Genomic DNA, 27,212 nt, shown 5'->3' on the forward strand with positions numbered 1-27,212 from the left:
TACAGAGTATCCTTCTGGGTGATAAACTGCATACTCAAATCTACAAAAAATGTAATATCTGGGTCTTCAGGGAGTGTGTCCTGCACTGGGCTCACAGCAGCTGATTCCCACATCAATTTAACACATGTGTCTTTTCCTTTCTTTTGAATGAATGTACACGTTTTTCATTGTTAGATTTGTACATAAATAAACTCATATTTTAAACCTTTCATTAGACAAACATTTAGTTATCTGTATATTTGCTGCGCAGAATGTCGGACCATTGACCAAAACAATATCTAACTTTGTCTAATAGCACCTTTGCATAAAAGCTGCAGCTCTGATATATCGGGGTGAACCCTTCATTACTGGGTCCAGCTACATAAATATATTACAATGGCTTGTTTTCTATCATGCTGTTTGTGTAAGAACTCCAGTTTCATGTTTCAAAAGACAACTTTTTCCTGGCAATATTATAATAAATGATAACAATACCCTGCGGTCATGCAGAGATGTCCGTAAATCCAAAATATTCTTCTGCTTATACCACTGTACTTACAAGAAAAAGGGGCACATCATTTCACAATCCACACATTCTGCTTTGGATTTCAAAAATAAAAATAAATAAAACAAAAGGATCAACAATCTGTATGATGGATCAGAAAGCATCAAAAACTATAAAACAACTGGCTGCAGGTGGCATCTATCCTAACAGGGTGTGTGGACTTGATGTGATGGGTCTGTTATATCCAAATTCCACTTATTATTACTCTCACATCACGGACCGCACATCAAGTTATTATCAAAAACCTTACAATTTCATTTTTGTAGAAGAACTTCTTATGTATCCCATCCATCTTGGCTTTGTTAAATATTATGGCAGCTTTATTCAAAATAACAACCTCATCTTAATCTTTTTTTTTTCTCAATAAGGGCTTATTGAATAAATGTAAAATTACAAAAATTATCTTAATCTAAACTAATCCCATTTTTACAAATTTCCCCAATAACCTGGATTTCATTTCCAACCAAAGGTTGTCTAAACCAGTTTCAATATATCTATATTATTAATAAAATTGTTAAACTCATATTAGAAATGAATACTCATTATTACTTAATTTTACTTAATTTCCCTTTTTTAAATGCAGTGTTTCCACTATCAAAGGATATTCAATTTGTATAATACACGGTTAAACGTAACCTTCATTTTACCATGTTTGGAAAACAGATTCAAAATAATTGTGATCACATTGTTTACCATTAGATTTTGTTATAAATGTTTTGTCTAAAAAACAGAAATTGGCATGGTTTCCTTCCAGCTTATCACTGACCTCTCATCTCAGCCACATTTCTTTCATGAGAGCGCAAAGGAGGGGGTCACATCTGCGTACATGACACACACAAGCAATAGAACTAAAGGTCCCAGCATTCGCACACACATACACCAATATCTCTCTAAAATCGCTTACATTTTTCCCATTTGTACACAACACATGCATATCATTCTCTCACTTTCTTTTAACTCTCATTAATATTTCCCTGCCTAAATTCTGCTTTCCTTATTTTGTTCAGATATCTTTTAATATTTAGCTCCTATGATCAGACGGGCAGCCAGAGTGCTCATCCCATCTTCCCTCTCTGACACCATATAAAGTATTCTGTTTAAACTCTAATTTCTCTGTTTCTGACTTTTACTAGTTGTAGTGCCTGACCCCAAATTCATCCCACAACTTAACATGAAAATGTCCCTTTCTGTCTAGTGTTAATTGTCACCCTTGATCCATCCTGCTCACATAGATAGCTGTTTCTCTAGCTGTTTACTCTGCATGATTCTTAGTCCCTGTGGACCTTGGTAACCCAGTTACCCAATGTGGATCCCTGTCCACTCTAACCATTAATCTAGGGGCTCAGTATAGGCGAAACCGCACCTTCGGTTCATATATAGCGCTCCTCTTGCGCTGGGCATTTTTGAGGGTCTCTTACCCTTCATTCCCTTACTTAATTCAATGCCCATAATGACTGGCCAGTCTTCTCTCTTCTCTACGTGTGCCTATACCCTCTTGCCTCTAAACTACTTTATCTAGCAGATTTACTACATATACCTGTGAACAGCACTATTCTTCCCTTTCTTATCTATAACACTCCAATAGACAGGGACAACATAACATATAACCACCAATCAATACAGTTCGATTAAGGGGAGTAAAATAGGTACCCTTTGTCCCGAAAATGCCTTACCGATCAAGGAAGTCTGATAACGCAAATGTAAGCAAAAGGCTTACCTCAGCCGGCTGATTATCAGAAATTCCCGGATCGTCTCAAGCTCCTTGTTTCGGATACTCAGGGTCACCTGGAATCCCCTCTTAAGGCAAAGCTCGCCATGCTGACTTGATTAAATTGATGATAGGCAACTCCTATCCTCATATTGATTAGTGGTTCCAAATTAATAATTACTACTGCAGTAGGGAACAGACACAAAAGATACGCTCAGCATCTTTCCAAATAACTGTTCTGCCTTATTATGACGCAATTGAAGGTTTTTATGCACATGATTACGTAGGTATCACATTAATATTACAATTGTACATTTATGGTAACAAGGGGCGTTACATAGGCAGGCTAATTCTAATCAGGACTTGAAAGAATGTAAACATTTACTGAAAACATTATTAGGGCAGTGTGCAATACATACAAAATACAATACAATTATATACAGAACTTACAAATTTCCATTACAATTGTAAAGCGCTGCGTAAACTGTTGGTGCTATATACATCGTTAATAATAATAACTGTCACAGATGATGACCGCTCTCAACCAATTTTTTTTTTTTTTTTTTTTTTATGGTTACCTTTTTATATTTTCACAAAAATGAAAAGGTGAACTAACTTCAAATATCCTGGCCACCCCTCCAGACCTTGCTGCACATAAGTGTCTTGATGCCCTGTGCTGACGGTATGGGGGTCTGTACACTACAATACACAGCCCCACAGTGAGTATCTGTCATAGTGCTGGCAAGTTAAGAGCGTTCATTATTCAGTGTGACTATGCTGACCAATGAGAATTTCTTTTAATTCCCAGAGTGAATGTAGCCTAAAAGAAGAGGTTGCACAATACCCAACGTGCCAAGATTTCAATTTCTGCATGCCCACAAAATGATGACAAACTTCGGTACACATATTTTTCATAGGTGATACTTTAAAAGCCCCTACAGATAATCCATTTAGAGTTAACTGTGAATAGTGGCAATGTATGGATAGGGGGGGGGGGGGGGTTGGGTTCAGTTCAGTGACCAGGGGTCACAGAAAACAGTTGGGTGGTTGTTATTAGAAAGCCGATAGTTGGCTTGTGGAGTGTATGCACACTGTGTAAGCCCCCCCCCCACCCCCAACTGGCAGGTAAGGGTTCAAGCCGTGCGTCCAGTAGTACAATTTTGGTATTGCTTAACGACTTCAACCCCAGAAGATTTGGCTGCTCAATGACCAGGCCATTTTTTGTGATACAGCACTGTGTCTCTTTAAGGCTTGATTTACACCTATGCATTTTTAGTGCTTTTTGCATTTTGCAGATTTGCACTACATAACATGTTCCATAGGAAACCATGTTAAATGGGCTGTAGTACAAATCTGCAAAATGCAAAAAGCATTAAAAATGAATAGGTGTGAATCATGCCTGACTGACAATTGTGCGGTAGTGCGACGCTGTAGCTAAACAAAATTGACGTCTTTTTTTTTTTTCCCACAAACAGAGCTTTCTTTTGGTCTTATTTGATCACCTCTGCGTTTTTTTTATTTTTTGCGCCATAAACAAAAACAGAGCGCCAATTTTGAAAAAAACACAATATATTTTACTTTTTGCTATAATAAATATCCCACTTTTTTTTGAAAAAATAAATTTTTTTCCTCAGTTTAGGCCGATATGTATTCTATGTATTTTTGGTAAAAAAATCGCAATAAGCGTATATTGATTGGTTTGTGCAAAAGGTATAGCGTCTACAAAATAGGGGATAGATTTATGGCATTTTTATTTATTTTTTTACTGGTAATGGCGGCAATCAATGAATTTTCATCAGGACTGCGATATTGCAGTGGACAAATCGGACACTTGTGACACGTTTTTGGGACCAGTGACATTTATACAGTGATCAGTGCTATAAGAATGCACTGATTACTGTATAAATGACACTGGCAGGGAAGGGATTAACACTAGGGGGTGCTCAAGGGGTTAACTGTGTTCCCTGGGTGTGTTCTAACTGTAGGGAGGATGAGTGACTAGGGGAGGAGGCAGATCAGTGTTCATACTTAGCATAAACACACGATCTGTCTCCTCTCCCCTGAGAGAACCGGGATGTGTGTGTGTTTACACACACACATCCCTGTTCTCGTTCTGTGACGAGCGATCGCGGGTGCCCGGCTGTCATCGCGCCTTCCAGGCACTCGCTGCGGACGTCTTAAAGAGCCGACGTACAGCTACAATGGCTTGCCCAGGGGAGCCAACCTGCCACAGTATAACTGCAGCGGCTGGTCCGAAAGTACTTTCCTACCGGACCAATTCTGGCATTTCTCTCCTACAAGTAAAAATCATCGACTTGATTGTTAACCAAAATACAATTGCCTTATGTATCTTTGACCTGTATAGGTTTATAGTTTCCTCTTCTTTATATAAGTCGTTGTTGACTCGCTTACATGTAGTATTTGGCCTGTGACGATGTATTATGGATTTGTTTATTACATGTATACTTTGCAGATAACCACATTTGTTTCAATAAAGTTATTTTTGGAACGTGAAAAATCATCTTTTTATATTTTTTTGCTAGAAAATTACTATATTTTTAAGCACAGGCCCTAGAGAATAAAATGGTGGGTGTTGCAATGTTTTGCGTCAAACAGTATTTGCGCAGTGATTTTATTTTTCAAATGTAATTTTTGGGGGAAGAACACTTTAATGAATTTTAATGTAAAAAAATAAACCCCACTATACATAACCCAATTTTTTGGTAAAATATAAAAGGTAATGTTATCTTGTTATCATGTCACGCTTTAAAATTGCGCATGCTCGTGGAATGCGTCAAACTACAGTACTTTAAAATCTCCATAGGCAACATTTTAAAAATGTTTACAGGTTACCAATTTTAGCAGCGTTCTAGTGCTAGACTTATTGCTGTTGCTATATTGTTCACGGGGATATTGGTGTGAACACTGTTTACATATGTGGATGCTTTTGTGCGCGAGCATGAGGGCAATTACATTTTTATTATTATTATTATTATTATTATTAATTTTTGCGCTGTTTGCCTTTTTTTTTTTTTTTTATATTCCTTTTTACAAGAAATGTAAACATCCCTTGTGATAGAAATAAGGCATGTAAGGCTAATATATGCACGAATGTGAGTTGGGGACTTTAGATTGTGAGCTCCTTGATGGCAGGGACTAATGCGAATGTACAATATAAATGTAAAGCTATATACAGTGCATCCGGAAAATCTTCATGACGCTTCACTTTTTCCACATTTTATGTTACAGCCTTATTCCAAAATTGGCACGGCTGGGCAAATGGGTGTACAGGTACGTCCCCTTTAAATCGCAGGATTGTGTGCGTGCATGCACCTGCCGCGTACTCCGTGACCGCGGGCTCCGCGGACTCAATGTCCGCCAGGGGCCTGCGATCGTGTCAGGGAGCGGAAGAATGGGGAGATGCCTTTTGTAAACATGGCATTTCCCTGTTCTGCTTAGTGACATGACAGGGGTATACTGGTCCCTGTGATCAGTAGCAGTGATCGCTGTCATGTCAGTGGTAGCCCATCCCCCCCCCCCACAGTTAGAACACCTCCCTAGGACACACTTAACCCCTTGATTCCCCCTCTAATGTTTAGCCCCTTCCCTAACAGTGTTATTTACACAGTAATCAGTTCATTTTTATAGCACTGATCGCTGTATAAATGACAATGGTCCCAAAATTGTGTCAGAAGTGTCCCTTGTGTCCGCCATAATGTCACAGTCATTTATTAATAAAATAAAAAAAACAACTAATAATAAGAATGCCATAAATCTATCCCCCATTTTGTAGACGCTATAACTTTTGCGCAAACCAATATGCGCTTATTGCGATTTTTTTTTTTTTTTTTTTTTTTTTACCGAAAATACATAGAATACATATCAGCCTAAACTGAGGGGAAAAAAATATATTTTTTTTTTTAAAAGTGGAATATTTATTATACCAAAAAGTAAAAGATATTGTTACTTTTTCAAAATTGGTGCTCTTCTTTTGTTTATGGCGCAAAAAATAAGAACCACAGAGGTGATCAAATACCACCAAAAGAAAGCTCTATTTGTGGGGGGAAAAAAGACGTCAATTTTGTTTGGCTACATCGTCGCACGACCGCGCAGTTGTCAGTTAAAGAAACACAGTGCTGTATCGCAAAAAATGGCCTGGTCATTGAGCAGCCAAATCTTCCAAGGCAGAAGTGGTTAAGCAATACCAAAATTGTACTACTGGATGCACGATTTGAACCTTTACCTGCCACTGCCATACAGAAGTGGCGGGGGGGGGGGGGCTTACACACAGTGTGCATACACTCCACAAGCCAACTATCGGCTTTCTAATAACAGCGACCCAACTGATTTCTGTGACCCCAACCCCCCCCCCACCACCACCAAAATTGACAGTCTTTTTTTGTTTATAGCGCAAAAAATAAAAACCGCAGAGGTGATCAAATACCACCAAAAGAAAGCTCTATTTGTAGGGAAAAAAGGACGTCAATTTAGTTTGGGTGCAGCGTCGCACAACTGCGCAATTGTCAGTTAACATGACACAGGGTCGTATCGCAAAAAGTGCTCTCGTCAGGAAGGGGGTAAATCCTTCTGGGGCTGAAGTGGTTAAAAAAAATGAAAAATGAAAAATCATATGTACATAAGCATTCACAGCCTTTGCCATGGCACTCAAAGTTCCGGTGCATCCTGTTTCCACTGATCATCCTTGAGATGTTTCTACAACTTGATTGGAGTCCACCTTGAATGATTACATGATTTGGAAAGGCACTCGCCTGTCTAGATAAGGTTCCACAGTTAAAGCAGAATTCCTCCTGGGTAAAAACAAATTAAGTCAGCAGCTACAAATACTGCAGCTGGTGACTTTTAATATAAGGACATGTACCTGTCCCGGGAGCCCGTGATGTCGGCACCCGAAGCCGACCTGTCCTCCTGCTCTGGGTGCAGGCGCCAGCATCATTACTAAGGGAAATGGGAAGTGAAGCCTTACGGCTTCACAGCCCATTTCCTACTTCGCATGCGCGAGCCTCGCTACAATTTCTGAATGGTCCCTGCTGTGAACCTGTGTATCTCCCAGAAGGCAGCAGGGGGAAGAAGGAGGGGCCGGACATTACGTAGTTGTGCGGCGATCTTTCCCTGGATTTGATACCTGTCAAATCCAGGTATCTGCTCCCCACTGAAAGGTGCCAAATTTGGCACCTGCGGGGGGGGGGGTCCGATCAGCAGAAGTTCCATTTATGGGTGGAACGCCTTTAACAGTGCATGCCAGAACACAAACCAAGCCGTGAAGTCAAAGGAAATGTCTGTAGCCCTCAGAGACACTATTGTATGGGGACACATATCTGGGAAAGGGTACAGAAAAAATTCTGCAGTAAGCTTCAGCGTTTCTCTGTGGAGAGAGGAGAACCTTCCAGAAAAACAAGCACCTCTGCAGCACTCCACCAATCTGGCCTGTATGGTAGAATGGCCAGAGGGAAGCTACTCCTCAGTAAGAGGCACATGACAGCCCGCCTGGAGTTTGCTAAAAGGCACCTGAAGGACTCTTGGACCATGAGAAAATTCTCTGATCTGATGAAACAAAGATTGAACTCTTTGGCCTGAGTAGCCAATACCATCCCTACAGTGAAGCATAGTGGTGGCAGCATCATGCTGTGGGGATGTTTTTTTAGAAGAACTGGGAGACTAGTCAGGACTGAGGGAAAGGTGAATGCAGCAATGTACAGAGACATCCTTGATGAAAACCTGGTCCAGAGCGCTCTGGACCTCAGACTGGGGCGAAGGTTCATCTTCCAACAGGACAACGACCCTAAGCACACAGCCAAGATAACAAAGGAGTGGCAATGGGGCAACTCTGTAAATGTCCTTGAGTGGCCCAGCCAGAGCCCAGACTTGAACCAGATTGAACATCTCTGGAGAGATCTAAAAACAGCTGTGGACTGATGTTCCCCATCCAACCTGATGGAGCTGAGGTGCTGCAAAGAAGAATGGGAGAAACTGCCCAAAAATAGCTGTGCCAAGCTTGTAGCATCATACTCCAAAAAAACTTGAGGCAGTAATTGATGCCAAAGGTGCTTCAACAAAGCATTGGGCAAAGGCTGTGAATACTTATGTACATGTGATTTTATTTATTTTTATTTTTAATATATTTGCAAAGATTTCAAACAAACTTCATTCTCATTATGGGGTATTGTTTGTAGAATTTTAATCCATTTTTGAATAAGGCTGTAACATAACAAAATATGGAAAAAGTGAAGCTCTCTAAATACTTTCCGAATGCACTGCAAGTACCTGAAGTAAATTCTGGGTACTGATCAAAGGGAGCCAAACCATGCTCCACAAACTCAGCAGGAAGTTGCACGCTGCAGCCCTGCCTAGGACCACCTCTCTCTAAAATTGAAGTGTGATCTCTGATCAAGCTTGTATAGCAGGGGTCTCAAACTGGCGGCCCTCCTGCTGTTGCAAAACTACAAGTCACAGGAGGCCATTGCAAGGCTGACATTTACAAGCATGACTCCTACAGGCAGAGGCATGATGGGACTTGAAGTTTCGCAACAGCTGGAGGGGCGCCAGCTTAAGACCCCTGTTGTATAGTATTGAATTATTAGAGAGGGATGGTTCTAGGCAGGGTTGCAATGTGCTTTGTCAGGCTTTATTAAAATTGGATCTGATATAACTGGTGTGCGACTTCCTGCTGAATTGTAAGCGTTGCATGTAGATCCCGCAATGAAATGTTGGGTTCTTGAAGACTTTGTAACATCAATCAGCTTTTGAGGTTCATTTTTTTTTTATTCTGAGCCAGCCTGTTCAAGGACAAGTAGCAGTGGTTTTGATCTATGCTACTTTTAGATTATTTTCCTTACAGTTGTATGTGGTACTGGTATGATTGGTTTCAAATAATTTTGAGTTAAATCCCTTGCCACAATCATAGGCATCTGCAACTTTCTTTCTAAGGACCTTGGAGAGCTCTTCGTATATTGCTATCATTTTCCCCTCTCAAGCGTCTCCTCTTCAGAGAGAATAAGTCCAATGCTTGTAGTCTTTCTCCATAACTGGGGTCCTCCAGTCCCTTAGCTTTGTTGCCCTTCTCTGAACTCTTTCCATTTGCAGCATATCCTACTTGAGGACTGGTGCCCAGAACTGGATGGTATACTCAAGATGTGGCCGGACCAGAGTCTTGTAGAGTGGTAGAAATTTTGTTTTATCTTTGAAGTAAATCCCCTTTTTAATGTATGTTAATATTCTGCTGGCTTTGCTTGCAGCAGCTTGGCATTGCTGAGCCTGTCATCTACTAGGACCCTCAGATCTTTCTTCATCCTGGATTTCTCCAGAGATTCTCCCCAGCGAGAAAATTCCTTTCGTAATTTTGGCACCCAAATGCATTAGCTTACATTTTTCAACATTAAACCTCATTTGCCATGTAGTTGCCCATCCCATAATTTGACCTAGGTCTTCTTGTAAGGTTTCCACATCCTGCGCAGAAGTTACTGCCCTGCTTGGCTTTGTATCATCCGCAAATACTGAGATTGTGCTATTTATCCCTTTCTCTATATCAATAATGAATAAATTAAACTGTATTGGCCGCAGGACATATCCCTGGGGGACTTACCACACCGAATCATTCCAGGTACTCTCAATTTATCACCACCCTTTGGACATGCCCCTGGAACCAGTTTTCAGTCCAGGTACATACCCTATGGTCCATGCCACAGGACCTCAGTTTGTACAGTAAACATTTTGTGGGGGATTTGTATCAAAAGCCTTTGCAAAATCCAGAAACTCCACATCTACATGCCTTCCTTTATCTAGATGGCATTTCACTTCTTCATAGAATGTTAGATCCTTCGTGAATCCATGATGATTACTACTAATGATACTGTTTTTATTAGCAAAATCTTAGATATGGTCCCTTAACCCCTCAAATAGCTTACAGACTATTGATGTTAGGCTTACTGGCCTGTAGTTTCCAGGGATATATCGCTGCCCTTTTTAAATATTGGTACCACGTTGGCTTTTCTTCAATCGGCTGGTACCATTCCAGTCAGTAAACTGTTCAAAAAAATTAGGAACAATTTATCACCTGACTGAGTTCTTTAAGGACCCTTGGGTGTAAGCCATCTGGTCCTGGTGACTTATTTGTGTTAGATTTGAAAAACGTATTTCGTATTTCTAATACTGGTTTCTGTTAGCCACAAGGGTACATTCTGTGAGGTGTTGCTAACATTACAGTCTTGGTTACTATATCCCCTTTTTTTCCTTTGTAAAAACTGAGGAAAAGCATGCATTTTAAACCTTTTTGCCTTCTTGTCTTTAGTAAACAAATTCCCTTCATCATCTTTTTATAGGGCCAATATTTTCTGGCCTCACTTTCTTACTGTTAAAAGAGAAGTATGGCTTTGGGTTTTTTCCTCCATCATACTTAGGTGAATGCAGCATGCAGTCCTGTGATCCATAGAGGCCCAGCCAAACCAGCTTTGGCTGGACTTCTCCTTTTAATGTGTTTTTAAAAATTCTGCTATATGCCTTTTGTTGTCTATTTTGGCTGCCCTGATTGCTGGCCTCACATGCCCTGATGGAGTGGCCTCACATGGAGAAGAATTGTGCTCCTCCCAAATGTTTTGCCCAGCAATATCCTTCTGATGAATGTTTCCGCCATAGGAAATGGGCAATTTTTGTGGTGGATAGAGCCATTTCTTATCTTATCAAGACCCTCCCGCGTTCAAAGATCCATTGGATTAAAGATTGTTCCACTCTTAAACTCAGCTGGACAGACCATTTTTATTGCTTTTTTGTTTTTCCCTTAGGCCTTTTTAGAGTTTGTAAAAGACCCCCCAAACCATATATTTTCTGAAAGTATGACAGTAGAATAAAAAGGTGCTCCTGATTTTTTAAGGCCCCTCGATATTTGCGCAAATGTTTATCAAAACAATATTTTAACAAAAAATACACTAAAATCATTATAACGAGATAAAAACACAGCAAATTTTCCAAAATTCCTACTAAATATAAAAGCTAATCTGTACTGAGTTAGTAGCAAATCTTTGTGAATTTTAAATTGCGCCTTTTTGCAAAATGGTGAAAATTGAACGTACACAAAAATATAAATATTAAAATTTCTCTCATTCTGGAGTTTTTCATTTTTCACTTACAGCTTTCAGAGTTTGTAAAAGACCCCCCCCCCCCCCCCACCATATGTTTTCTGAAAGCACATAGCCTGTAGAGTAATAAGGAGGTGCTGCAGATTTTAAGGCCCCTGCGATATTTGCACAAATGTTTGTCAAAGCAATATTTTTGCTAAAAATACACTAAAATCTTTATTAGCACATACAAACATTGCAAAACTTACAACATTCCTGCAAAATTCCTACTAAATCTCAAAGCTAAAACTGTATTGAGTTAATATCAAATGTGTACATTTTAAATTGCACCTTTATGAAATGGTGAAAAGGGATGGCGTGCAAAACTGTAAATAAAAACAAAATCTGAGGTCGTAATTTTTCACATACAGCTTTTGAAGTTTGTAAAAGACCCCCCCCCCAAAAAAAAACAAAAAAAAAAAAACATTATTTTCTGAAAGCACATGACCTGTAGAATAAAAAAGTGCTACAAATTTTTTTTTTTTTTTTAGGCCCTGCAATAGTTGCGCCAAGATTTAGCAAATCGCTATTTTCACTTAAAAAAAAAAACTAAAATCATTATTGGTGCACACAAAGACAAGATAACTTGTATGGGGTGTACTAAAGTGTATGCCCATGCAGGGCTGTGTTTACCCACACGGGGATGCACAGGTGTTCCATGCAATCCCATGCAGGCAGTGCTATTCATGTCAGTTGGAATGCAACGGCTGCATGGGCAAAGCCGCTGCTCCCAATCTGACATCTGTGTGGGTGCACGACACAGAACACAGACAGTATGAGCTGAAGACAGTCCCTTTCTCTGCATACTGTGAGCTGCACTATACTTGAATGAATAGAGAGATTCCTATTCATTCACAAAGTTGGAGTATAGTCAACACTGTTCACTATTCTCCAGTGATCAATGGATATACAGTGGATATGTCTACATGTGCCATTCTGATAGACTCATACCCAAAAAGACTCCCTTTTTAGAATGTAAGCTCTACGAGCAGGGCCCTCCTGTACCTTTTGTATTGAACTGTACTGTAATTGTGTTGTCCCCCTAATACGTTGTAAAGCGCTGCGTAAACTGTTGGCGCTATATAAATCTCGTTTAATAATAATAATAATATAAAGTCTACACACCCCTGTTAAAATGTCAGTTTTCTGTGATGTAAAGAAATGAGACAAAATCATTTTAGAACTTTTTCTACTTTTTTAATGTGACCTTTAAACTATACAACCTTTGTTGAACAACAAACAAATCTTTTAGGTAGAGGGAAGCAAAACTAAAAAACTAAAATAATATGGATACATAAGTGTGCACACCCTTAAACTAATACTTTGCTGAAGCACCTTTTGATTTTATTACAGCACTCAGTCTTTTTGGGTATGAGTCTATCAGCATGGCACATGTAGACTTGGCAATATTTGCCCACTCTTCTTTGCAAAACACTACAAATCTGTCAGATTGCGAGGGCATCTCCTGTGCACAGCCCTCTTCAGATCACCCCACAGATTTTCAATCGGATTCAGGTCTAGGCTATGGCTGGGCCATTTCAAAACTTTAATCTTCTGGTGAAGCCATTCCTTTGTTGATTTGGATGTATGCTTTGGGGGGGGTTGTCGTGCTGAAAGTGCCGCAGGGAATGGTGCAGGTGGGTAGGGGAAGTTAGAGTGGCAATGGGGAGGGTAATTTTATCCAGTGTAGAGTATTTGGAGGCTGGTAAAGCAGCGGCTGGTGGTGGTGGTGGGGGGGGTCACTTTTTGGGAGAATAGCTCAGATCAGGGGATTGTCATCCTCTGAGCAGAGCTATAGAATTGTTTGGCAGAGTCTGCTGAACAATTTTGCTATAAGTTTATGGTCACTGAAGTGACCATGAGCTTATAGCAGAAGGATAAATCTAGACCTTCACCGTGTCAGATTGTGCAGTGAGTTTGCCACATCCCTGTATATGTAGAAAGGTGGTTTATACCCCCCAAAAGGGAATTGGAACTTTAAATTGGCAAAGACACTAGAAATTGATTAAAAATCTGAATTTATTAAACAAATAACATGTAGATTCTATAAAAAATCATCTAAGCATGATGATTGTAGAAACAGACATTTACAAAGACATGATCACTATAAAAATAGAAAATAAAAAACAAAGGACACAAAAATATGTAATATCTTGCAATAAATAGTATACTATAGTAGGTATGACTCCATTGTCTGTTAGTACTTTCCGGTGTCCGACATCCGGGATAAGTGCTAGCGGTACCCAACGCGTTTCAGGTTTTAAATTCCTTTCATCAAGGGTAATTTTATATAGGAGGTTTTGTATTCAAATATGAGGTGAGTGGCATCACATTCAAGCAAAGGTGGCGATATTGCAGCAAGAGTGACTGATAGCGCTGTCAGAGGATGGTCCCTGAGAAGGTTTGGATTAAACCTAGGAGGTTCAAATATTAATCCCCTCCACACAGGGCAGATATATAGTCCTAAACCCTTCGAATAGTGGTTTTAAGTAAGTATGGATTTGAGACTTCCAGTCATAAACAAAAGATCTCGCAGTATCAGTATATTCAGGATTCAAGTCAAAATCCTCCATTCATAGTACAGCTGCAATAGGAGATCCACTATCACTTGTTCAGACTGTATTCAGAGGGTCCATGAGGCACACCATCCGTCATGACAAGGTCTGCGTACCTTTGGACCCCCTGCTTAGTCTAAACAGTTGACAGTGGATGTCCTATTGCAGCTATACAATGAATGGAGGATTTTGACTTGAATCCTGAATATATTGTTGTGGAGGGGATTAATATTTGAACCACAATTTTTGTGTTCTTTGTTTTTTATTTTCTATTTTTATAGTGATCATTTCTTTGTCAATGTCTGTTTCTACAGTCATCATGCTTAGATGATTTTTTTTTTTTTTTTATAGAATCTACATTTTATTTGTATAATAAATTCAGATTTGTAATCGATTTCTAGTGTCTTTGCCAATTTAAGTCCCAATTCCCTTTTGGGAGGGTACGAACTACCTTATAGCAGAAGGAGGAATGAGGTCCATACAGACCTGGCCAGCTGGAAGCAGTGCTGTAGGTCCGTACGCCATCGGGACCTGGCAGTGAAAGGGTTAAAGCTGTCTATGGCTTGGTGGGCTCCGCCATGCAACCTGTGTGTGTGTGTGTGTGTGTGTGTGTGTGTGACTATGGCAGTCTGTCAGACCAGAAGTCCTGAAACCCCAGTTTCATACTTCTAGATCCTTCTGCCCATTGTCAGCTGTATCTTTTGACTTCGTCAAAAATCACGCTAACGTCATGCTGGTTTGGTGGATGCATTTAATCAAATTTTCAGGATGAGCATTCTCTCTGTTCACATGCACAGAATTTTCTCACTTAAGTGCTGGACAGCGGAACTCTCTTGCAAGAAATGTCTTGAGTGGTTACCAGTTGAAGGCAAACACCTGTTCGTATCCTTCTTGGATTAATATATCAAGTAGGCCATGGGAGCAAGAGTAATACCGTCCTTCAGAAAAAAATAGCCTGCACCTCTAACAGCAGCTCTTCTACTCGAAGGTAAGAAAGGGTTCCTTTCATCTTTCTCAGTCTTCCACTGCTAGGTCTAAGACAGAAATGTACTTTTTATAAGAAGACACTGTCATCCAAACCACCTAGCCTGGTTTCTCAAAATGGCTGGGTGTCTGCCAGACTTCTCATCCTAGAAAATCTCGGACTTCTGGGTCCAGAGTGTTGTTTTGAGGGGCTAATAACTTTCTGCCTGCTCCCAGCTTCATGCTTTCTAACATGTCTCCTTCCCCATCTTGAGGTGCAGATCTGCTTCCTGCTGTCCAATGGCTCTTGGATGAAAGGGTCATTACTCTGTAACAGGATAACGTCTTTACAGTTCCCAATCCCAACGGAGAACTCGCTTGTTCCTATGGGTTCAGAAGGTTTGCATGAAAAATGCCAGATCGGTCACTGCCTCTTTCCGGGGGAATTTTTGGCCTCAATAGACAACTGAGATGTTTATACAATCTAATTTTTCCACCTCATCAATGCCATCTGCTTTTTTGCAGTCAGCCAATCAGCATTACCAATTTGTTGTCATTCCCTTTGGCCTGTCCAGGACTCCTTAGGTTTTTCTCCGATTCAATAGACGTGCAGACTCTGCAGAGCTTCAGTTGGACCCATCTCACAGGATGAGGCAACTGAGTCTAGCACTGGACATGTTCTCATGGCAAGGCCCTCCAGATCCAGTTTGTATTTGCAAGAGGGTCATGGTTTTTGAAGCAGTGGCATACGCCCAATTTTACTATAGACTTTTGCAACACATTCAGGCCATGTGGTACAAACGGACTTGGTCATTAGCGTGGTGGCTTTCCAACCCTGTGCTGAAGTTAGGGAAGCCCTTTCCTGCAGAGTTGTGAAATATTTTCACAATGGATATCCGCCTCTTGGGCTAGAGAGAAATTTCAAATACCTTGTTATTGAAGGGACTTGAGGGAAGCTCGTTTTCAGATCAACATTCTGGAACTCGAGCAATTAGGTTGTCCTTTCAATGCTGGGCTCCTCTATTACTGGGACATCCAACGAGACTCCAACCAAAAATACTGTGCACGTGGGCAGAACATTCATATTCCAGCCTTATCTGCCATCCCAGTTTGGGAAAATGCACAGTCAGACTTTGTTAGTCATCTGCACCTGAATCCAGGGAAATGGGCTCCTTTGGAGCTCTTTCACGTCCCTTTGCCACAGTTGAGGAATGCCAGATGTGACCTCCTTGCATCCACCTTCAAAAACAAATTGGACAGGTTTGTCACCAGATATTTCAAGTTTAAGCTTGTATATTTTTGTCATGGTCTTTCCACTCCTCCATATTCTCCCTCACCTACCGCACAGGGTTGGAAAGGAGGGCATTCCAGTGATTTCCCATTGCAAGAAATTGGCACAGAAGTTTGTGATACTCCGAAGCTCCTGTCAGACGAGTACTCGGTGGGCCCTTCCAGATCATCTGAACCTTCTGTCCCAAGTGATATTCATCCTGCTTCTCAGTTGCTGGCTTTATTGGCATGGCTGTTGAAGCCATAGTCCTGAACTTTATGTACGAAAAACTATTGGCAAACAGGAAGGATTTTAATGCAGAAGATTCATACTCTCTTATACATGTCTGTCCTGCTCTTAAAGTTTCATTACCTGACTGTTCACCCTGTACACTGAGCTGCGCACACACAGCTTAGCATACAAAGATTGGCACCTGGAAGCTGATCTGTCAGAAGATGTCAGCGGGGGGGCTCCAGGCATGCATCGCTGGATAGAAGGTAGTGTAGTTCAGCTTTAAGGCCTTTATTCAGAGAGTAGCTCACATCTCTCTCCCCGTTCATTCCTCTGTTTCCCCCTGGGATCTCAGTCTGGTTCTCTGAACTCTTCAGAACCCCTCGCCTTGGACCTATTAGGCATATTCCCTTATCTAACCTTACCTGTATTGTGACTTTTTTGTGGCTATCACCTCTGTAAAAAATAGTTCCACTGTTTGAGACCATGAGTGTGTTGTCAGCATCCCAATTGTCAATAGAACAAACAACAACCGCCAAGATGTATGGGACTTTAAAGGCAACTTGAACATCAAATAGGTTTATAATAAAACATACATTTATTCCTTTATATTTAAAAATTCCGTAGTTGGTAGATGCATAAAAATTAGAATGGCTGATTTAACATGCATATTCCATAAAATACATATATGAAACCATAATGTCTCCACTCCAGCCTGACTCATTTGAGGACGCAAACAATCCTGTCTTCAGGGGTATGATGGAGGAGATTCAAAGTGTCTTAGGCTTCAATAAATGAAAAACATGATGTTCACTGTCGGTACATATTTATACAGACCATAAAGTAATGTCACATATTGTTATCTGGTAATCACCTACCATATGAATTAAACTAGTTAACATACAGCTATATACAGTGGGGACGGAAAGTATTCAGACCCCCTTAAATGTTTCACTCTTTGTTATATTGCAGCCATTTGCTAAAATCATTTAAGTTCATTTTTTTCCTCATTAATGTACACACAGCACCCCATATCGACAGAAAAACACAGAATTGTTGACATTTTTGCAGATTTATTAAAAAAGAAAAACTGAAATATCACATGGTCCTAAGTAGTCAGACCCTTTGCTGTGACACTCATATATTTAACTCAGGTGCTGTCCATTTCTTCTGATCATCCTTGAGATGGTTCTACACCTTCATTTTAGTCCAGCTGTGTTTGATTATACTGATTGGACTTGATTAGGAAAGCCACACACCTGTCTATATAAGACCTTACAGCTCACTGCATGTCAGAGCAAATGAGAATCATGAGGTCAAAGGAAAATGCCTGAAGAGCTCAGATACAGAATTGTGGCAAGGCACAGATCTGGCCAAGGTTACAAAAAAAGTTCTGCTGCACTTAAGGTTCCTAAGAGCACAGTGGCCTCCATAATCCTTAAATGGAAGACGTTTGGGACGTCCAGAACCCTTCTTAGAGCTGACCGTCTGGCCAAACTGAGCTATCGGGGGAGAAGAGGCTTGGTGAGAGAGGTAAAGAAGAACCCAAAGATCACTGTGGCTGAGCTCCAGAGATGCAGTCGGGAGATGGGAGAAAGTTGTAGAGTCAACCATCACTGCAGCCCTCCACCATTCGGGGCTTTATGGCAGAGTGGCCTGACGGAAGCCTCTCCTCAGTGCAAGACACATGAAAGCCCGCATGGAGTTTGCTAAAAAAACACCTGAAGGACTTCAAGATGGTGAGAAATAAGATTCTCTGGTCTGATGAGACCAAGATAGAACTTTTTGGCCTTAATTCTAAGCGGTATGTGTGGAGAAAACCAGGCACTGCTCATCACCTGTCCAATACAGTCCCAACAGTGAAGCATGGTGGTGGCAGCATCATGCTGTGGGAGTGTTTTTCAGCTGCAGGGACAGGATGACTGGTTGCAATCAAGGGAAAGATGAATGCTGCCAGGTACAGGGATATCCTGGACGAAAACCTCCAGAGTGCTCTGGACCTCAGACTGGGCCGACGGTTTACCTTCCAACAAGACAATGACCCTAAGCACACAGCTAAAATAACGAAGGAGTGGCGTCACAACAACTCCGTGACTGTTCTTGAATGGCCCAGCCAGAGCCCTGACTTAAACCCAATTGAGCATCTCTGGAGAGACCTAAAAAAGGCTGTCCACCAACGTTTATTATCCAACCTGACAGAACTGGAGAGGATCTGCAAGGAGGAATGGCAAAGGATCCCCAAATCCAGGTGTGAAAAACTTGTTGCATCTTTCCCAAAAAGACTCATGGCTGTATTAGATCAAAAGAGTGCTTCTACTAAATACTGAGCAAAGGGTCTGAATACTTAGGACCATGTGATATTTCAGTTTTTCTTTTTTAATAAATCTGTAAAAATGTCAACAATTCTGTGTTTTTCTGTCAATATGGGGTGCTGTGTGTACATTAATGAGGAAAAAAATGAACTTAAATGATTTTAGCAAATAGCTGCTATATAACAAAGAGTGAAAAACCTAAGGAGGTCTGAATACTTTCTGTCCCCACTGTATATTTTTAAAAGAACTAGATCCGCTTCTGGCAGATATCAGAAGGAGCTTAGTGTTAGCTGCCTACATATTTCTCACTAGAGTTTAAAGTGAATTCAATATGTAAGTTGCAGTTTGTTTCAATATATTTGTACATACATTTATGAGTATTTTTTTTCTTTGTTTTTCTAGATAATTCTTCACAGCTCATTAGAAGGGGGATGAGGTGCCACTTCATTTGTGGAAGGAGTAACCAGATTAAAGGGCCAGGCCTGAAGACCTTTCACAAGGCTTTTTCATTATCACTAGGCTATAACTATGGGTATGAGAATCAAACTCAACAGCAGAGACCACCCCAGCAACCTGCTACGTGAGCTGAACCAATCTCGGTTGTCTGGAACATTTTGTGATGTTAATATCGTTGTTGGAAATAGGTCTTTTCCAGCTCATAAAGCTGTACTTGGCTCTGCGGCTGCTTATTTTCAAAAATTATTCTTAAACACTGATTTGGATATGGCTCGAACTTATGTGGTGGATTTCATAACCCCAACTAATTTCGAGAAAGTCCTGAGCTTTATCTACACTTCAGAGCTTTTCACTGACCTTATAAATGTGGGAGTGATTTATGAAGTTGCTGAGAAACTTGGCATGGCAGACTTGATAAAGGCATGCCATGCAACCTTTCCTGATCTTGAGGGCTCTTCTGGACACAAGAACCAGTGCTCTGTGTCCTCCAGTGAAGGCCGTTCAGGAACTCTAAGTGCTGCTTTAACAGAACATAATCAAATTGAGTCCAAGGGGAATGGAGTGGACAACCATCTCCCTCCTACAGAAAAACACTTTACTGCACAGACAGATATATCTGGTTCTTTGAAAGGAGAAGAACATGAGGCTAATATAAATCAAACAGCACACTTTCCACTGCCAGCAAAAACAGAGGAGCAAAGTTCTTCAGCAAAGTACCAGTCCTCACACTGTGCATTGAACACCGGATTTGGTCCAACAAGCACCTGCCCTTCCTATAAAAGCCAGCATAATGGTGACTACAACAAAACTGGCTATTTTCCAGGGGATTCCTCTGTTAGTGGAAATTCCAAGGAGTCAGCTGGAGGTTTTGAAGCTATGGGTGATCTTCAGTTGGATGATCTGGAAGAAGAAACGTTGCAGTTTGACGAAGGAGGAGATGAAGATTCTGGTCCTTCTGGGGAAATTATTGAACTGAGTGATGGTAGTGAAGATGAGTTGCTATTATTTGGTCAGGGAGAAAATCAGAATGGAAAAGCTATGCCTTGTCAAGTGTGCAAGAAAGTGCTGGAACCTAATTTACAGCGTATTCGCCAGCATGCTCGAGAACATGTAGATCTAGTTAAAGGTAGCTGCAAAGTTTGCCAGGCCCGATTCCATGATCGTGGTGCTATGATAACTCATGTCCTATCACATATTGGCATCTTTCTCTTTTCCTGTGATATGTGTGAAGACAAGTTTTTTAGCCAGTGGCAACTTGCCCTCCACAGAGGACAGGAGGGCATTGCCTCTGAGCATAACATAATAGTTCAACCAGGTCAGCCTCTGCCTGGGGAAGTCAACACGTTTGTGGGAGCGCTAGGTACTGAACTTCAATGTGGAGCCTGTCATAGGACCATGTTACGTGATTTCCATTCTGTGCGGTCCCATGCTTTGGAGCACCTCAACAACAAAAACCTGTCTTGTGGACTATGTGATCAGAGACACTTAACACTTTGTGGTATTATGTGGCATGTTTTATCACACATGTCCATATCTGTTTTTTCTTGTTCTCTCTGTGCTAGCAGCTTTCTTGACCGTCATTTGCTGGAAAAGCATATGGCTGTCCATCAGAGCACAGAGGAAGCATTATTCCGCTGCCACCTTTGTTCCCAAGGTTTTAAGTCAGAAGCAACTTATCGTCAGCACCTCAACCAGCATCGATGCGGCAGTATTCCTGTAGACCGTCCCGGATATTCTGAATTCTCCCAACTCCAAATTTCATTGGCTAAGAGAAAAGCCCCTGAGGATTTTACAGTAGATGACCATTCAGTTGTAGGGCAGACAGGCCACAGCAAATACACTTGTAAGGTTTGTGGAAAATGCTTCTCCCATACTAGTGAGTTTAACTATCACAGGCGCATACATACTGGAGAAAAGCCTTATCAGTGCAAAGTGTGTCTTAAGTTCTTCCGGGGCCGATCAACCATTAAGTGCCACTTGAAGACACACGCAGGAGCCCTTATGTACAGGTGTACCGTATGTGGACACTATAGCTCCACCTTAAACCTCATGGGTGAACACATAGCAGTGCACAGAGGAAACCTGCCTTCAGACTTCACAATTGACCAAACTTTCATGTACACTATCCACTCCAAAGAAACAGACAAGAATGCTGATAGCTGATGGGTTACAGGGAATGTAAGGCAGAGGCCTGCTTTCTTTTTTTTTTTTTTTTTTTTCTTTTTATTCTGTCCCATTTTAATGTAGCAGTTGAACACCGCAAGGTATTTCATTGTTTAAAATGTTGCTACTAATTTTTAGTTTCTTTTTATATGTGTGCTTTTTTATGTTCACTTCAATTTCAAGTTTCTTTCGTCTACATAAACTCGCATTTCTGGCAAGAAGTCTCAACAGGTTCACGGCTTGCTCTAACTTGTGTGTTGCAACCTACGTTTACTACAATTTCAAATTTTGGGTTGAGTACATCAGTGTTGGTGGTTTGCTTCAGCTAGCTAGATTAGGATTATACACAAAGCAGAAAATATATCATTTTGTGATTACCCATCTACCTAAAATAGAGTACGTCTTCTTCCCACTCTATAGGATAGAAAAGACTGTTCATTCCATTTAACTATTTTAACAATTTTTATAACTAAACATTTTAGTTTTGGGTGGCATAGTTTTAAAGATTTAATGCAGCACACGCAGAACTATTCTGGACGCCTTCGTAATCTAGAATTGGGTGAAGAGCCTTTAAGGAGTGAATGAGAGTACAGTGGACCTTAGAGGTGAAAAACCCTACAACCACTATTATAATAATGATTTTCTGTTCTCCCCACAGAAACAAATACATTCCATTACTTTAAGTTCTTATGTGAATTGTAATTTCAACTGAGCACTAAATTTCTCACATTGATGCAAGTCTCTGCTCTCATACACACTAGAACTTCTTCCGAGGCTCTACCTCTGTATTTATTTGGGTGTAGTGCTGATTAAATAAACCTGTATGGAAAGGAATATGAAAGCTCCAAATGCTGTTGTGGTTCTAGAAATTCTAGTTGCTTGACTGTCTTTTTTCACTACTTTTACACCATCACAAGTCACACCAGTGCTCTCCCTACGCTATTTTTTGCTGTTTGTGCAACCCAGCTGCTTTTGGCAGCCCCCAGCTTCTGCAAAATCAAATCTCCACTTGTCCCTGAGCTCACCTCTCCTTTCGTAAGCCCAGGGCATCTGTAGGGTGGAGAGAGTCCAGAGATCAGTGAACACCCGTTCACCATTCTCCTCTGCATTTTGTGAACCCGGAAGAAGCGATTAGTCAAAAAAATGTTAGAATCCCAGCAGGAAATGGGTAAGCAGCAGATTAGGGATTCTGTGTTTCCTGTTCAGTCACACTTTTTACATGACTGCCATTTTTAGAAAATGTATTCAGTATTTTGAAGACAGTAGATTTGTATCTAAAGTGTCTATTGGTAAATACAAAGGGGTAGATTTACTAAAACTGGTGCACTCAGAATCTAGTGCATCTGTGCAAAGTAGCCAATCCTCTTCTAACCTCAGCTTGTTCAATTAAGCTTTGGCAATAAAACCTGGAAGCTTATGGGTTTCTATGCAGAAGTGAGTGTGATTTTGCACTCTGCAGCTTTAGTAAACAAACCCCAAGGAGTCCAGCGCACACAATACAGCATTGAGACCCCAGTCATAGGAGGAGGATTGTGCCACCAAAGCATTAGCCTAGTCCAAGATAGCGGCAGCAGCACACCATGTTCAGATAAACAGATGGGGCACTTTGTCACCAACAATTTGGTGACATTAAAGTGCCATTAAGGGTCTTATCGCAGTGCCATCATTGCTGCCTGGGGAAGAGGTCCGTTATCTGAACATGGTGTACTATGTTGGTGATATCTTGTTACAAATTTGTTTTTCCATTAGTACCTTAAGATCACCTGGGTGATGTCTTAGCACAATGCACCAAGTCCAAAATGCAAGTTTACATGCATTTAAAATTAAAAAAACAAAACAAACTTAGTCATGTTTTCAAATGTATTTGGACCAGACATACTGTGTTTTAAAAAGGGTAAGCAAAAGCCTCTAAAGGTAGACAGACTGTGGACTTTCCAAGTGCAGTTGCTCCAACGCTTGGTAGATGAGGGGCGCCCTGCTGACCTTCATCATCCAAACATGTGCATGCAAAAGTGCTGTTATTTAATTTTCCTTGGATGTGATTGGGTATACTCTGCAAAGTGAAGCTTCAACTCCTTTACTAAGCTCTGGAGCAACTGCTCTTGCAAATTTCACAGTCTGTTTGCTTATAGTAGGTCAACCCCATTGTGTGTGAAATGGCTATTTACATAAAATGGTTTGCCCTATACTGCATTGTAGTTATCCTGCATCAACTTGCATATCATGATATTGTCTTTCAATAGGGGTTAAAGATAAATAAAAATGGTAGTTTGCAGTCCTCCACTAGGTCTTTTTTGCTGCATAGGACTCAGCATACCAATCAGCAAATCTTAACCAACTATAAGCAGAACATTTTGGTTACCCTCTTTGAAATTCTTATGTTCCCATAGAAAAATCTGGAGGTACCAGTGGGTTCACCAGACTCTTACTGATCACTCCATTTACTTTTTACAGTATGACTTACAGGTTTGCAAAATTTGTAGCACAACGGTTTAAAAAAAAATAAAGGGCTTTTTTATTTTTAGAGCAGGTTATTTATTAGCGTTTACATACCTTCTTGAACTTTTTGTAAAGTGGAATTTTTCATTTGTTCTCTTCTGTGCATTATGGTTATTATCAGGCTGCAGGGTAATGCAAGGCATTTTTGTGCATAAGTTAGTAAGCATAATGCTCAGTTTAGGTGCTCACCCTCTCGCCCTTAGTGGCCTCCTCTTTTGGAGCCCCATATTGTGTTCCTTTTTCAGAAGTCTTCATGCTGGTCACATGATGTGCAGGGTTGTGTCTTCCTTTTTTAATCTTTTCCCGGTGGTTGTCAATGTGATGTCAGGGCCACTCTCAGATTCCTTGTATTCGAATACATGGCACCTTGGGGAGGTCCGCTTATAGGAAGCCATGGTGCTTTACACCACAGGGTGCCCTTTGTTTACCAGGTTGAATAATGCAGGGTGAAAGAGGTAAGAAATTAAGACAGACGCCATTTTAAACATTTTGGCCTGTTGTTGAGCTTTAAAGGTAACCGTGCTGAAGTGCTTCCATCCTGTTAGTCTCCAAATCAATCCTGTAGACCCCCCTTGGATCCTAAACTCAGGCGGTACATGTAGCCTCCGCTAAACTGCCACGCCTATTGTCTATAAAAGACTGAACCCTTAATGCCTACTAACAGAATAGTTATTAAGCCACTAAGACCCATTATTTCTTCTTAATCAGTATTTTATCTCCAGCTCCCCTTTTTGTTCTCTTTGATAGACACCTCATAGAACATCACAATTAGGACCAGCCAGAAGGCAATATAACCTTTCAATATTTGTGAATTCAATTTTTGCATACAAAAATACCATTTAAATTTATAAAGCAATTTACATGTGGTAAATTCAGCTACTCCATTTAAAATAAAAATAAAAAAAAAATGGTGATTTGGAAAGAACTTAAAATTGTAAAAATTAGTGGAAAAAAGGGCACTGAAAATACTTCAAAAAAGAATTACACCCAGTAGTCAAAGTCTTAAATGAGGTGAGCACAAAACGGTCAATGGGAGTATACAGAGTATACATAGTTTATACATTTATTTAAAATGTATAACATTCATCATATATGGAATGCATAAACAGAGGTGCCAAACTACTTGGCACCTCCTGTAGTATGTCCGCAGTCTCTGACCGTCTCCTGTAGCATGTATGCAGTCTCTGACCGTCTCCTGTAGCATGTATGCAGTCTCTGACCGTCTCCTGTAGCATGTCTGCAGTCTCTGACCATCTCCTGTAGCATGTCTGCAGTCTCTGACCGTCTCCTGTAGCATGTCTGCAGTCTCTGACCGTCTCCTGTAGCATGTCTGCAGTCTCTGACCGTCTCCTGTAGCATGTCTGCAGTCTCTGACCGTCTCCTGTAGCATGTCTGCAGTCTCTGACCATCTCCTGTATCAGATGGTTAAAGACTAGGGACATGCTACAAGAGATGGTTGGAGACTGCGGACTGAATTTTCTTGAGCTTTTCTTGCACCAAAGGTGCCAATAATGGGCAACAATAAATTCATATTAATTAAAATTAATGATATTAATTAAAAAGTGAGATAAAATACAATTGTATGTAAAAATATGTTTTTTTTTTTAAATTGTTTATTTTCTGTATCGGTTTCGGCACCAAAAAACCCATTTGGTGCACCCCTAATTTGATTACCGATTTAGACTCCGTTTACACTAATGCCATTTCAAGTGTGACGAGTCGCATGACAATGGAAATCACATTGTTATCAATGGTGACTGTTTACATGAGTGCAACTCAGTACATCTCGATTTTGGAAAAGGTTCCTGTGCTACTTTGGTACGATTTCAGGACAATTTTGGCCCCATAGAATATGCAAACAACTTCAAACTAGCATCCAAGTTGCACTACATTATCGCATTGAAATTCTGATTAAAATCAGATCTCAACAGTGTGAATCTAGCCCAAATGCAGAAAGGACAAGAAATTTCTTGGTTGTGATCTAAACACTAGTGCTAATGGTTCACAATTGGTTACATTTCTGAAAGGGAATCACTTTGCAAAAGTTGCTAGTACGTTTAAGTGCCAAGAATTGTTTGTCTTGAAGTTGACTGCATAATATAGTTCTGATATATTTTTGTTTCTCTGAAAAAATATTCACTGTTGATGAGATTCTCATGGCTTTAGTAGTTGTAGATATGCAATGTTTTCCTCATAGGTGAGCAGGTGTGTATCCGAAACCCATGTTACAGTGAGGCCCTGTTCACCTCTTGCGCACTGTGTGTGTTTTGTTTCTGACGTATTTGTCACGTGACAGAATCGCACGACAATCGTGGCAAACCGCAACTTCACAGATTGTGTGAAGCTTGTTGCCTGAAAAGGAGCAGAAGTTTCTTTTCGGGCTACAAACACGTATAAGGCAGCCTATTTTAAGTAAATGGGCTGTCCTATGTGACACACAGAATTGCTTGAAAATTGCAATATCAAAAGAATATGAACGGGGCCTGAATGTTGGCACCCAGAACCAGACTGTTGAGCAGCAGAAATGAGGGCTTACCTACAAAAATAAAACGATTAAAAAATTTTGAAAAATTAAACTTGCAAATTAGTAAACGTGCTCTTTAGAATGCATGTGTTGCATTTGAAAGCACTAATGGTGTGGCTTGGGGGATGCAAAGGTAGACTTTTATTTAATGAAAATACTTAAGTGGCAAAGCCTAGGTTCATGCCATTTGCATTTCTGTTTTAATGGAGGTTTTTAACGTGTTTTTTGATGTGCTTTTTGCGCACGTCTATGGACCGCCAAATGCATAAGTGGACCTGAACTATTTCCAAAATTGCACTGTAGTGCAAAGAAGTGAATGCCCTCTAGCTATAACATTGCCATTGACTTATGCATTTTAGCATGTTCTGACACAAATGTGTGTGTGTGTGTGTGTGACAAATGTGTGAATTGTGTGAACGAGCCCTTAATGTGTGGTATAAACTGAGCATGCTAAACCTGCGAGTTTAACTGTAATTTGTAAAAAAGATGAGTAATGATGCACAGGAAGAATTGTATTTCTTAAATTGAACCCATGTCTAGGTTATAGATAAACTAATCAGAATTGCTAAACAAGCATAATACAAACAAAGCAAAATACCTCTTAGGCTTTCCTGAAATGGAAATGGTACATGTCACAGGAGCAACCTGGTCTGCTTTAGCTCTATATTAAACACAGGTGCAGCGCTTCCATCAATATATATATATATATATATATATATATATATATATATCTCAACAACAAAAAAGAAGATAAAAAATCCACATAGTGATATGGTAAGGAAAGAGATATGGTTAAAAAGTATCCACCACGTGTAAATGTCCCAATGTGTGCTTGGACTTCATTCCACTACGCACTCAC

General features: G+C 40.4%; 1 protein-coding gene across 2 annotated transcripts in view; it reads left to right on the forward strand.

The window, feature by feature from the left end:
* The window catches only part of ZBTB39 (zinc finger and BTB domain containing 39), a 221,811-nt gene that overhangs the window by 13,931 nt on the left and 180,668 nt on the right, over positions 1-27,212 (forward strand). Inside the window, exon 2 of one of the 2 annotated variants that reach the window (XM_073613845.1) lies at positions 19,114-23,854. The exons of the other annotated variant lie outside the window; for it this stretch is intronic. Within the exon in view, the coding sequence (XP_073469946.1) occupies positions 19,240-21,330 (2,091 nt within the window). The 5' untranslated portion in view covers positions 19,114-19,239 and the 3' untranslated portion in view covers positions 21,331-23,854. Of the gene's footprint in view, positions 1-19,113; positions 23,855-27,212 lie in introns of those variants that run through there. 2 annotated transcript variants of the gene reach the window in all.

Source organism: Aquarana catesbeiana, linkage group LG02, assembly GCF_042186555.1.
Source record: "Aquarana catesbeiana isolate 2022-GZ linkage group LG02, ASM4218655v1, whole genome shotgun sequence".
Classification (NCBI taxonomy): domain Eukaryota; kingdom Metazoa; phylum Chordata; class Amphibia; order Anura; family Ranidae; genus Aquarana; species Aquarana catesbeiana.